The 14,586-nt window shown below is 37.6% G+C and overlaps 1 protein-coding gene across 1 annotated transcript; it reads left to right on the top strand.

Moving 5' to 3' along the window:
- Positions 1 to 997: 997 nt before the first annotated feature.
- MMP12 (matrix metallopeptidase 12) lies at positions 998 to 11,760 on the top strand. Its single transcript, XM_047754033.1, has 10 exons — positions 998 to 1,154; positions 1,591 to 1,838; positions 2,628 to 2,776; positions 2,882 to 3,007; positions 6,079 to 6,231; positions 6,739 to 6,862; positions 7,953 to 8,086; positions 8,452 to 8,611; positions 9,568 to 9,671; positions 11,127 to 11,760. The coding sequence occupies exons 1-10, from the start codon at positions 1,053 to 1,055 to the stop codon at positions 11,225 to 11,227; spliced, it is 1,401 nt and encodes a 466-aa protein (XP_047609989.1). The 5' UTR covers positions 998 to 1,052; the 3' UTR covers positions 11,228 to 11,760.
- The last annotated feature ends 2,826 nt before the right edge of the window (positions 11,761 to 14,586 follow it).

Raw genomic sequence — 14,586 nt, 5'->3', positions numbered from 1 at the left:
GTCCTCAGGGAAATTCTGGGAGGCATCCATCATTTTCCAGACCTTGAAGGTGGGTCAGAGCAATGACACACTACTTTACATACCCCCAAACTGCAGCCTGTTCAAACAGAATCAGGAAGATGCCCCATCGCTGGCACTTCTACCCTTATAATTTACTTCTTTATTCTTAAATGCTTTTAGTCTTTTAATATTTTTTATTGACTGAGAGGCAGATTCTGTGTTAATTAGACACTTAGGCCAAGGAGGGAGAAGGCTGAGGTGATAGGGAGGTGGAGAGATTCTAGAGGCAAACTTTTACTGTCTTCCAAGTTGAAATGGTGAGCTTCATGCTACCAACAAGAAGGAGGAAAGGACATTCGCCTCTGGAATTTCTCTACCTAGCTACGCAGGTGAGATTGGGTCTCAACTTATATGCCTGAAGATCTGAAGTTATAGGAACAGGATCTTAGCCTGAACAATACAGAGACCAAACATCTAAACAGCATGATGCTATAAACTTTTCTTTTCTAAATATGCAATCTCTAGATCACAGTTCTCTAGGGAGCGAGATTCAGCTTACAGAGTATTCTAGCAAAAGAACTTTATCTAACTTCTTAAATTTAGTTTTTTATAAAAGCTTATTTCAACTATAATGCATATAAGGAAAGTATTACTGTAAAAGTTCAGATCCTGAACTCCCTTAAAATGCATTTTTAAGTCTTCGTCATATTTCAGCTGCTTAATATTTCTTGTATAAAGGTTTATTTTTATAAGGTGGTTAGAAGTTGAGGCTTATTTTGAAGAAATATACTCTGAGTTGTTTGAGTGAGTGATGAGTTTGACCCATTGATGGGTTAGATGTTAATTGACCCATTGTTGGTCCTCAAATAAGGTAATACTTGTGTTTCATGCTTTTGAGATAAATCAAAGGATGAGATCAACTGTGAGTCATGCAAAGGATTTCACGTTCAGAGAGCCTGGCCTAAGAGCTATATAAAGGGAGACATTTACGGAACTCAAACTGAAAAGGAACAGCGAGTAAAGTGGGTGAAACCATTCAGGAGAAGTGCAGAATGAAGTTTCTTCCATTGATCCTGGTTCTGCAGGTCACTGCTGTTGGAGCTGTTCCCCTGAATGATTTAAGCCCTGAAGAAAATCATGTGGTATTTGCTCAGGTAAGTATTAACACTATAGTGTTCATAGAGCTTGATTTTTTTTTCTTTATTGCACTGACCAGTTTTATCTTGAAAAGTACTAATTGAAAACTGCTTAAAGAGGCTATTTGTTTTCAGCACTTATTTTTTTTTCCCCCAAAGAAGAATGTAAGAAAAAGATGTCTGGAAAGAAGCAGTTTTTCTCTACCCTTCTAGATTCTTCTGGCTAGTCTAAAAATTAAGTTGACATGAGATGGATTAAGAGGAGAAAATCAAACAAAACTGTGATAACATGTATACATGGGAGCGATTTAGGAAAACTGAATAACCCCAACATGGGCATCTTGCCTTGACAAGAGTATCAGTGTTCAGTTGAATTATAAATATAGAGCTCTGACTGAAACCTTTCCACATATAATAATGTATTAATAAATGGCTTTTGTTTGTTTATTCCTAGAAGTTCTTGGGAAAGTTTTATGGGCTGACGATAGAAACAACGCCAATGACAAAAATTAAAGTCAATGGGCACTCCATGGAGGATAAAATTCAGGAAATGCAGCAGTTCTTGGGGCTAAATGTGACTGGACAACTGGACGCACCCACTCTGGACATGATGCACAAACCTCGATGCGGAGTGCCCGATGTTCATAATTTCATGTTCATGCCAGGGAGACCAGTATGGAAGAAACATTTTCTCACCTACAGGTAACATTGTAGCCAAGTATTTTTCCACATTCCCCCTGTCTTCTAGAAACCTGAATGATCTAGATAAAGCCCTGACTCTGGAAGTCCATAGGAAGCCTCTCTCAATTTTTAACACAATCCTTGCGTTAAAATAGTGTCTCTTGGGAGTTCCAATCATGGTTCAGCAGTAACAAACCTGACTAGTATCCATGAGGATGCAGGTTTGATCCCTGGCTTAGCTCAGTGGGTTAAGGATCTGGCATTGCAGTGAGCTATGGTGTAGGTTTCAGATGCAGCTTGGATTCCACGTTGCTGTGGCTGTAGTGTAGGCTGGTGGCTACGGCTCTGATTCGACCCCTAGACTGGGAACCCAGGGGAGGATTGTTCACTCAACAAAGAGTTGTTTGGTTTTTGGTCCACAGCAGAATAGGAAGACTGTAGATAAAAGGAAAATGAAGTTTAATCTACAATAAATAAGAGGCAGGGGAGAGTTTTATAGACTAGTTTAGAAGGATAAATGCAGAAGTCTGGGGGCAGGAGCAAAGGCAGAAGCTTCTATAAATGCAAATCCTTCATAATTATGATCTGTAAATCATAAATGAATTGAAATCAAGTTAGAGTCTATCTAAGGAGTAAGGTGTCCAAAGAAAAATGTTTTTGTAGCCAATGAAGTGAATTTTCCTCATCTGAACTACAGATTTATGAAACGCTTCATTTTCTAATGATGCTAGCAGAAATGAAGTATTGTGATAAGGCAAAATTAATGCATGGTTTCCATGTGTTTTTCACCTTTTTGTTTTGCTGGTAAAGAATCAACAATTACACCCCTGACATGAGGCCTAAGGATGTTGACTACGCCATCCAGAAAGCTTTTCAAGCATGGAGTAATGTGACCCCCCTGAAATTCAGAAAGATTAATGCAGGCGAGGCTGACATCATGATAAAATTTGCACTTGGAGGTAGAGAACTTGGACTTACTTCATCTGTCTCATTTAGTATGACCTATAGAGCATGTCTTGATAGACTTCTTTTCTTTTCCTTCTTTTTTTTTTTTTTTAAATAAGAGCATGGAGACTTCAATTCTTTTGATGGCCAAGGGGGAGTCCTAGCTCATGCTTTTGCACCTGGACCTGGTATTGGTGGAGATGCACATTTTGATGAGGCTGAAATCTGGACTAAAAACAACAAAGGTAGGTAGAACACCCCCCCCCCCCCCGCCTCCGGCAAACTCCTCTAAACAGGAAAATCCTAACAAATTCTAAGTTATACCCTGATTTTGAAAGGATATATTCTGAGAAAGGATTATAAGATTGGAAAGCTGATTAAAATTTTGTCACTCAATAAAATTTAACACTTTGTTTCAATTTTACCCTCTATAAATGGAGCGTATTGGATTAGATTATTTTAAAGGGCAGTCCTAAGAATCTATGAGGATAATCTGTAAACTCATAAACCTTAAGAATCATAGTATGGAAAGAAAAAAAAAGCTGTTATTTAAGGGATCCGTTTTTGGCAGTGCAAATCTATAAACTCAAGCAAACACAGATACAAATTCTGTGTATGTCCAATAATCCTAGGATGGGGTATTCTTTTGTCATTATATGCTGACAAATTCTTAGATTCATAGTGACACAGAAAGATGAAGTTATAGAGAATTTAGAGATCCATATAAGGTTATATGATCATATATATTCTTATGGTTCAGAGATAAAAATTTCCAAATCCCAACTGGTCATTTAACAAAACCTTATGTGCATTTACAGAGGGGCTATAACTGACCATCTTTCCCAGACATTTGGTAGGTGAGGGTAACTAGTATCCCCTGTTATTTGGAGAAGTCACTATCGCGTGGAAAATTTAAACCATCGTATTGGAAACCTTCCTATTGGAAATTCTAGATTATATGACTGACTCATATGGAAAGTAAGTTAAAAGAAAGTCATCAAGAATAGGTTTTACTCAGCAACCCCCTCTCTGGCTGATATTGCATGTATTGGATGGCAATATTTTTATAGACTAGAAAGGCTATTCATTTTAGTATGACACATAACCTCAGGCTTATAAAATCCTTGATTGAGAAGAGGATGTTTTCATTGTCCAAAGACAAATTACATAGGATTAGGTCCTTGCTGAGCCTCAAAGCCACAGCTAGACATATTAAATCTGCTCATAAGTACTAAGTTATCATCTCTTCATCTGACAGGAGAGATGTACACTAATTAACCTAGCAGAATTTTTGGAATTCTAAAGAAAGTTAGGAAAGTCATTTAATGTAGATCCTTACAGGTAGAGAAAAGAGCAGGTTAGTAGTTACCTTATGAAAATGCTGAGGCCAGAACATTTACTTGAGCTGTGGTGTAGGTTGCAGACGCGGCTCGGATCCCGCATTGCTGTGGCTCTGGCGTAGGCTGGTGGCTACAGCTCCGATTCAACCCCTAGCCTGGGAATCTCCATATGCCGCGGGAGCAGCCCAAGAAATAGCAACAACAACAGACAAAAAGACAAAAAAGAAAAAAAAAAGGAACAATTTGCACAATGTTTACTGAGTTTCTATTAGGGTGGCAAGTGAAGGGGTGTTTGGATACAGAGATGAAAAGGATACTGTCCTGCCCTTGAGAAACCCACAAACTAAAAGGAAACAAAAGGGAGTTCCCGTTGTGACTCAGTGGGTTATGAACCCGACTAGTATCCATGAGGATGCAGGTTTGATCCCTGGCCTCGCTCAGTGGGTTAAGGATCTGGCATTGCCATGAGCTGTGCTGTAGACCACAGATGTCCCTTGGATCTTGCATGGCTGTGGCTGGGGTGGGCAGCTGCAGCTCCAATTCAACCACTAGCCTGGGAATTTCCATCTGCCTTGGGTGTGGCCCTAAAAGGCAAAAAAATATATATAAAAGGAAACAGAAGACCAACCAAAATCCATTATTCTGAGATGAGAACAAATGGTGGTCTTTTGTACAAAGTAGTATAGGAATTGGAAATGGGAAAAATTCAGATTTAGGCCAGATTGTAAAAGGCTTTGTTTACCCTTTCCAGTGTTATGCAGACTGAAGAGAAGCAGTCTTTGCTTCTTCTTCCTCATTATTTGAGAGAAGTGAAAGCATCTCTGAGTTAGTTACTGGACCCGTGTGTTACAGTGGATGCTTGGAGGTTCTGTGTCCCTAGACATCTGTATGAGTGAGGTGGGAACTCTTTGTTCACTTTTTGGTCCTGGAGAGTATTTCAAGATCAGGTTTTGTAGCTAAGTGGTGTGTGACTCTTGGAAGTCAGTTCTGAGCTTCAACTTTGCCATAGAAAAAGACCAGAATGAAGGCATTAGACTAGAATGCATATCAAAAAATAAAGTAACAGTCAGGAATTTTCAAATCTTCTGGGAATGAGGAAATTTGTGTGTAAGGACATACCCCTATCTCTTATCTACAAAAGTGCATTCTCTGGGACATACATAAAAAAAAGAACAACCACAACTATAACTTGGTACTGTAAATAGGTCTGAAATGTAAATATACTCTCTTTGAATTAATTTAGAATCACGTATAGGAAGGATGAGCCAAGGAATTTTTAGAGCCAAAAAATTTGGATTTTAATCTTAGTTCAGGTGCTTAATTTGGTCAGTTAATCTTACTGATGTTGTGTCCTCATCTGTAAACAGAGAATGTAATGCCTTCCTTTCAGTTGCATAAGGATTAAACATACTATGTTGTATTTCTTAGTGGCTCATACTATATGGAACTTAATATGGCCTTAGATTTGGGTTTTGTAAAGAATGGTTACTAAAGACTTCTCTATCCAGCGAAGCCTGATTAAAAGCATAATATGGCCATGTGAGTTGAGAATGCTTTAAAAGCAATGAACACAGCTGGGTTTTTCTAGAAAATTTCACAACAGAATATATTTTATTTTTCTGCTAGTACAATGGTCCTTAAGCAGAAGTGATTTTTCCCCAAGGGGGCATTTGACATGTGCGGAAACATCTTTTTGGTTGTCAAAACTGCTGATGGTAGAGGGGTTGATACTGGAATTTAATGGTAAAACCAGAGATTTATAAACATCTGTAATGCACAGGAAAGCCTTGACAGCAAAGGATTATCTGGCCTAAAATGTCAATAGTGCCAAGGTTGGAAAACTTTGTACAAGAAGGAGGAAAAATAAGTCAAGGATTTCTAAATGTTTTCCTTTTCACTGTGTCAAATGTGTTATTGTTCTCTAGATGTCAGTATATTTCACTATTTTTTCCTTCTTTTGATTCATTTCCTCTTAGGCACAAACTTGTTCCTAGTTGCTCTTCATGAGCTTGGCCATTCCTTGGGTCTTGGCCATTCCAATGATCCAACAGCCATAATGTTCCCGTATATTAACTACAACTCATTTCATCTCTCTGCTGATGACATACGTGGCATTCAGTCTCTCTATGGTGAGTTGAATTTCTTTACCATTTTGCCCAAGTAAAATCTTCGCTCTTATGAATAATCTCATATCATCTGAATTTGGATAAAACTTTAACATCTGTCTTCTCTTGCGATCCCCATGAAAATTCCATGAGGTAGGCAGCACAGATACTATCTTTATTTTATAGATGAGCACAAGAGACATAGTATGTTAATGCTCAAGCCAGAGACAAAACCTGAGTCCTCAAGTCTCTTCTTTCTATCCTACATACTATTGTCCGTTGAGGGCACACAGAGAAATAGTCTAATCAGAACAGGAGAACAGAGTGATTAGATTTTTCTCCTCCATGATGTTGCAACCATCTGAGGAGGGGGGGAGATCTTTATCATATGCTTCTTGTGAGCATTGTAGAAAGCTTAATTTTTTATGCATATGTTCATCAACAAAATTGAATGTTTAAAAAAGAATGTTTCTTCCTCTCATGAACTAAAAGGCGTTTTCACCCCTAATGCTTCTTGAAATGTATTTTCAGGACCCCCAGAAAAACATCAACCCTCGTCAAATCCTGACAGTTCAGACCCAGCTACTTGTGACCCCAATTTGAGTTTTGATGCTGTCACTACAGTGAGAGATAAAATATTTTTCTTTAAAGACAGGTAGGATCATTTTCATATTTAACAAATATTAAAGGCTTAGCCCTTAGAATTTTTTTTGTCAAAGAATAGTGGAAAATGATAGTAAATGAAGTAGATAAAACTTGTGAGTAGGGACTTGGACTTGATTCTGTAGGCAGTGGAGAGACCTCGAAGATCTTGAAGCAGGCGAGTGGTGTGATTATATTTGTTTAAACTAGAAAACTGGAGTGTAAAAACTGGATCTGTGATAGGAATCTGGGTTGGGGAAAGATAAGTAGCAGAGAAGTCAGACTATTTTAATCATAGATTTAAATTAAAATGGTGAAGTCTGGAATTAAGGCTGTACCAGAGTTCCTATTTAGAAGATAATTCTTAATTATAAAGAAGAGAATTCCAGGATGACTTATGGTTTTTGTCTTGGAACAGAGATTGAAGCAAATATGGGAGGGGCGGGACCGTGGAAAAGATTAGTATTTGGTAGGTAGGACAAAGATTCTCCATTTCTGAGATGATGAAACTGAGACACTTGAGGTTGAGTTGACTTCCTTTAGGTTACAAAACTGGTGACGGATTGTTGGGTCAGACTAACATCTAGATCCTTTGATTCCAAACTCCAAGCTACTTCCATATTCCAGTTTTTCCTACTGAGATGATTGTTATTATCAGGGTTGTTAAGACCCTTTCCATGAGGTGCTCCTACATAAACATTGATGGAATGGAATGTGAAGATAATGGAAAGAAACATTAACTTATTTCATAGCGTCTTCCCACTTGCATTTCATGGTTCTTCAATCTGTATTTCTTTTTCTTTTTTTTTTGTCTTTTTTCTATTTCTTTGGGCCGCTCCCGTGGCATATGGAGGTTCCCAGTCTAGGGGTCAAATCGGAGCTGTAGCCACTGGCCTACGCCAGAGCCACAGCAACGCAGGATCCGAGCCGCGTCTGCAACCTACACCACAGCTCACGGCAACGCCGGATCGTTAACCCACTGAGCAAGGGCAGGGACCGAACCCGCAACCTCATGGTTCCTAGTCAGGTTCGTTAACCTTTGCGCCACGACGGGAACTCCCTGTATTTCTTTTTTTTAACATGTGCTAAATGTTTCATGTCAGGTTCTTCTGGTGGAAGCATCCTGAGCGTCCAGAGAGGAGCGTTAGTTTAATTTCTTCTTTAGGTCCAAACTTACCATCTGGTATTCAAGCTGCTTATGAAATTGGATTCAGAAATCATGTTTTTCTTTTTAAAGGTAATTGCAATCTTTAGTGTTGCTATGGCATCTACTTCCAAGGAAAACAAATTAAGGAACTACTATTATTTTTTATAAACATAGACCAAAAAGCACTGCAGATTTTACTAATAGTAGCTTTGAACTATAGTCTAAAGTAGTATAAATACTTAGGTGATATGTAAAACATTTTGCAAAATTTTGCAAAATATAACATGATAATACTTTTGAAAAAATACAGAACCATAGCGCATAGACCATGTTTAAGAACAAGGACCACTATATTTTAGAACTATTAAAAAAAATGATTTTGTTTGTAGTGAGTTTGTAGTGAGAATTTCTACTACTCTTTCTGCATGATTCCAATGTACCCTTTCTCTTCACAGATGATAAATACTGGTTAATCAGCAACTTGAAACCACAGTTAAACTATCCCAAGAGCATATATACTTTGGGCTTCCCTTACTCTGTGAAAAAAATTGATGCTGCTGTTTTTAACCCCCGTATCTATAAGACCTACTTTTTTGTAGATAACCAGTTTTGGAGGTAAGCCTTAATGGTTAGTAACTTGTCCTCTAAGATGTGAAACAAACAGGGAATGGGGTTTTTCAGAAGGCAGTTCTGTTTAAATTCCCCAAAATTGTGGACCTTCTGGGAGAAGAATAAAGAAAATATAAGACTGGAATAGTTACTTTCAATGTAGTTTTTTTCTGTGTACTTTTGGTTTAGGACAGGAGATAATACAATCCTTTTTTTTTTTTTTTTTTTTAGCTTTTTAGTGCCACACCCACAGCATAGGAAGTTCCTGGGTTGGGGCTGAATTGGAGCTGCAGCTGCCAGCCTACACCATAGCCACAGCAACTCCAGATCCAAGCTGTGTCTGTGGCCTACACCGCAGTTCACAGCAATGCTAGATCCTTAACCCACTGAGCGAGGCCAGGGATTGAACCCCTATCCTCATGGATACTAGTCGGTTTTGTTACCACTGAGCCACAATGGGAACTCCCTGCATTTTTTAAAAGGAGCACTTTAAATAAAATGTCATTTTACTCATTATAGCAGAAACACCTTGAAAAACAGTGGTATAGATGTAGACATAGTATTTATCGGTCAGTTTGGAGAGTATATGGATTTTCAGATTCCTTTGGACCTGAACCCAAGAAAACAAAAGGAGGAAGCCATTTTCTAGTGACAGTGGATCCTGCAAGGTCTTCACTAACTGGAAATTAGACAGGCATGTCCTAGCACAAATGGAAGTGTTATGGAGGAGGGGAGAAAGTGCTTGACTGGAATTCAGGAAGCCTACGGTTTGAGTCCTGTGGGGAGTTGGAATAAATCCATGACCTGTTTAGGTCCTTGGTTTTCTTATGGATGCAGTTTAAACCCTTTGAAGAACAGCTTTTCAGGAGAGAATAAGGTGGGGTTTGTGATTCGTATCATGAAGTGTCAAGCTTAATGTCATGAAATCCATTTTCTAATGGAGTTTTGATCTCTTTGGTCAGGTATGATGAGAGGAGGCACTTCATGGACCCCGGCTATCCCAAATCGATTACCACATATTTCCCAGGAATTGGGCCTACAATTGATGCAGTCTTCTATTACAACAGTAAGTAGATTAGGAAACTATGAAGATACTGGAAATCCCTTTGTAAAGTACTGAGTTGATTATAAAGCCTCCAAGACCGAGAAAAGGGCTCCAAATTGGAAGAGAAATGACTGTAGTTCTCCATAGGACTACAGAGGGAAAGTACATGGTGTGTTTGGCTCAGAATAGGGGGCTGGAAGAAAGAGTGAGGTGGGACCAATGGTTTATTTCTACTATGGTGATCTACAAGGTTATATGAGTGTTGCCATTTCCATGTGCCTGAATCTCTGGAATTTCTGATCATATCAAGCTGCATGGTATGTGGGAGTGAGCAGATAGCAGCCAAGAGTCAAGCAAACAGGAGTCTGTCATTTAAAAAAATATTTATTTATTTTTATAGCCACACCTGCAGCATATACAAGTTCCAAGGCTAGAGGCTGAATCAGAGCTGTAGCTGCAGGCATATGCCACAGCCATTGGCTACACTGGATCCAAGCTGCATCTGCAACCTACACTGCAGCTTGCAGCAATGCTAGATCCTTAACCCATTGAGCGAGGCCAGGGATCCAACCCACATCCTCACAGAGATGTCTGCTCTTTAACCTGCTGAGCCACAAGGGGAACTCCCATCTGTTTTTATATCCTGAGTTCTTTACATTTCTTTCAGTTCCTTTTACCCTTCACGGGCTCTTGTGGACTGAGGAGGAGAGCAGGACAGAAGAATCTTGAATTTGTTTGAGTTAGTGTTTGCGAATGTCTTTAAGTGAGGTCAGCCTAGGCAAAATTGATTGGACCAAAATATTTGGGTTTTATTCCCACTCCTCTGTCTTTTTGACTTTCCCCACCAAGGTTTTTGTGTGCCTGGCCTGGGTCCATTCTTCTCTCTTCCACTCGGAGTTCGCCACCTGGAGGGCGATTTTGAGAACCATATGTATTTTAAGGGTCAGCCCTAAAAACCAAACTACCTTCTCAGTAAAGTTTTTTTTGTTTGTTTGTTTTTTGGTCTTTTTGCCATTTCTTGGGCCACTTCTGAGGCACATGGAGGTTCCCAGGCCAGCGGTCGAATCGGAGCTGCAGCCGCCGGCTTGCTGGATCCTTAACCCACTGAGAAAGGCCAAGGATCAGAACCCGCAACCCCATGGTTCCTAGTCAGATTCGTTAACCACTGAGCTACGATGGGAACTCCCCTTCTCAGTAAAGTTAATGAAGACATTTGTAGTGAAAGACCGACAACAGTCAGATATCTAGGGACACGGTACTCAACCATGAGACCTAACATTTTTTTTTTCATTTTTTTATTACTCAAATGAATTTATCACATCTGTAGTTGTATAATGATCATAACATTGAGACCCAACATTTATAATCTTGAATCAGACCTTGTCTGACCTCAATAACCTATAAAAACACATATCTATGTTATTTTTTTTAAAGAAAGACCAGCAAATTAAACTATTTGTTTGTTTTCACTTTTAGAACATTACTATTTCTTCCAAGGACCTGATGTGCTTGAATATGATGTCCTATTCCATCGTGTCACCAGAAGGCTAAAAAGCTACACGCAGTTTGGTTGTTAGGAATGATATAATGAGTGATGTTTGTCAACTTCAGTTCAAAAAGCACTTACTGCATACTTCCTATATGCCCAGTGCATTGCCTGGTGATATGTTATCATAAAATAAGGTAAAATCTACAGGCCACAGATAAGTGATTACATAGATAAATGATTATACAAAATACATAATAAGATTCTTCAATTTCGAAAACCCTCATTGTCAATTTTTACTGGACTCAACTACTAAGTTTGAAAAGAGACACCTTCAAAGGTCAAGAGAACATCCTGTTTCCTCACATCTTTGAACAGTGAAATTATAATTATTTCTTTGCCTTAACTAAATCAAAAAATGATTCATTTATATAACCATTAAATGTTTCAGCAAGGGTATCATTTTAACTATTTCAGAGTAAATACTTAGAATTTTTTAAATGATAAAATAAGTAATACATAAGTAAATTATATAATTATGGTAATAATGTAACTTCGTTCTGTTGTCAGTGTTGATTTTTCTAATATCTTATATAATATATATTTTGCTCAAATAAAAACTTTGAAAGAAAATATTTCGTTTTTAAGAATTTTTCTTGAAATACAGAATATGTATTTTGAAAATAATTCGGGACCTACTCCTAATTAAAACAATTTTCCATATTACTGTACCAAGGGATGAATAAGAGATAAGGCAACTGGAAAAAGGGAAAAGTTATATTTGTTTTGGCCACTTTTCTAAGATCACTTGATTCTGTGGTCTCAAGTCCAGACAGCATTCTCCAGACCGCATACAACCCCAAGGAGCACCTACAGTATATGACTACAACCCTGGAGGGAAGGAATGAAATGGGAAGTTCCCATTTCAGTAAAATTTTCGTTCCAGCTCAATTCAATTTTCTCCACTACCTTGACACACAATCTCCCTATTCTCTGGATTGCACAATATTAAAAGCTCTCACTAATTACTTACGGGTTTTTTTTGGAATGCTTGTAAGTTTTCTATTTATTTTCGGGATCATTGCTCATTGATGAACTCAAAACCCAAGAAATAGTCAAGCCCATTTCAGCTCAAGTGATCCTTTTTGAACAGTGCGAAAAACTGACTAGGGAAATACAAAGGTCAGAAAGAATCTAGATAGAGATGAAGAGTTCAGGTCTTTGTAGCTGAGATCCATTCTCACATATGTGCTCCTTCAGTGTAATAATCCTAGAGTTGTTTTTATAAGGCCTAAGGTCAAGTTATCCATAGAAGAAATGTTATTTCTCCATAGAAAGAGGAGGGATCTATATAGAGTAAGCATTCCTGAAATTGAGAGGAATACCCTTGAGTATGCTGATGAATACTAACCTGCACATGCACTGCAAAGAAGCTATAAATTAAACACTTCCCAGACATAACACAGGGCTTGGAGAGGTTTGAGTTCCATCCAGCCAGAATTGCAAAATATTGAACACTTATGGCATTCAGTAAAGTTCCCTTCACAGAAAGGATAGTTAGCCCTAGAGTAAAGGCTGCACTAGACTCTCTCTAAAAAGCTTAAAATAAAACTTTGAAAAGATCAAAGTGATCTGCAAATTACTTAATGCCTGCCAAAATTAAACAATTTTAAAAGAAAAATTTTAAATCTAAGTATAACATTCAAAATGTCTCACATCCAGTAAAATGTACCGGATATGCCAAGAGGTAGGAAAATGTGACCCATGGTAAGCAGAACAATTAGTCAATAGAAACTGATGTAGAAATGATCGATGATGAAATTAGTAGAAAAAAGACTTTTAAAAAACATATAAATATTTTCAAAGATTTAATGGAAAAAAGGGACATAATATGAAGAAAAATGAAAGATATGAAAAAGATGTAAATGGAACTAGAACTGAAAAGTCCAAATTTCCATTTGATTCATTTTTGAATCTGACTGGTCAATTCTTAGTTTCTTGTTCATGTTTGCGATTCCAACTTTTATTCCTTTGTTTCTTTTATTCTTTAAATTCTTTGTTGTTATAGTCTGGATTTGGTAATTAAAACATCTTGTGAGTCTAAATCTCTTATTTCCTATTTCTATTGACTTTCAGTCCTAGAGCTTCTTTCCTTGTGTATTAGGTGAAATTTGAGTGTGGGTTCAGTTTTTAAAAATCTTAATTTGAAGCAATCTAGAAGGTCTAAAAAGAGCATGCTGGTTTTTTGTTTGTTTTGTTTTTCTTAAAAAAACTTGGTATATTGGCTTCTGTTAGGAAGCAAGGGAATTTTTCTCATCTGGAACTAGTTTTTTCTAGGATTTGTGGCAAGACCCTTAGATGCAGATTTTCCATCTTGCAGATTGCTCAAAATTTAGTATCCTCAAGATCCTTCTAATAAAAGCCTTTGACCTTGGGGGATTTCCTCTTTTTCCCCATTTGCTCTTGGCTAGCTATTCACTCATCCTTAGTCTAGCTCCAGCTCACTCTATGTGTGTGTATGCATGTGTGTATATGCATGTTTGTAAGGGGACTAAGAAAGATCTGGAGATTTCCATTATCTCCTATAAACAAAGGGAAGCATTGAAATTAAAATTTCTGAAATTACTAAGACTAAAGTTGTTTTTTCAGTGAAATGACCCATTGGAAAACATCATCTACAGTACTTCAGGAAGTAAAGGTGTGGCTTATCTCCTTACCTGTTTGCAAATATCTCGGAAGTCAGAATTGTGGGCAGTGACTTGTCCGTGATATTGATGAGTTAGAAAATTTGCTCTGTGATTCATTGTGTGATCTTCAGCAAATTAGTTGACCTCATTGAATCTCATGGAAAATAATATATGCCTCTTAGGCTTATTCTAAGGATTAACATAGGTAAGGCCCCTAACAGTAGTGGTACCTATTTTTTAAGTAGCTACTTACTTTTTTAATAGTTTTTTAAAGTAGCTTTTTTTTAAGTAGCTACTTATTTTTTTAAGTGTTACTTATTTTTAAGTAAATGCCTACTTATTTTTTACCATCTCAACTTCCTCTTGACCCAGAATTCCCATTTTGTTGCTTTTCTCCCCAACAGGTATGTTTACACCTCAATAACCACTCTGCCCCATGAGCCTCCTCTTCCATTTCCTCCATATTTTCCTCATTCCCAATTACTAACAACCATCCAAAATTAGAAGTACAGTCAACTAATTTTCTTCCATCATTCTAAATGTCTGACAGATATGAAAAATAATATTTAAGTGCCTAGAAATGTGTATATATGTATATATATAAATATATATTTCTGCTAGATATATCAAGCTTAGGTTAGACATTTTTTCCCTCCCAAGTGCTCTTAGTTTCTTTAACTAAAATGTAGTTGACATACAAATTATGTTCATCTCAGATGTACTTTAGAGATTTGAGATTTGCATATAAGTATGAAATGATCAC

The sequence above is a fragment of the Phacochoerus africanus genome, chromosome 11, assembly GCF_016906955.1.
Source record: "Phacochoerus africanus isolate WHEZ1 chromosome 11, ROS_Pafr_v1, whole genome shotgun sequence".
NCBI classification, from domain to species: Eukaryota; Metazoa; Chordata; class Mammalia; order Artiodactyla; family Suidae; genus Phacochoerus; species Phacochoerus africanus.
Note: the sequence above shows the minus strand (reverse complement) of the source record. Positions and strands in the feature narration are given on the sequence as shown.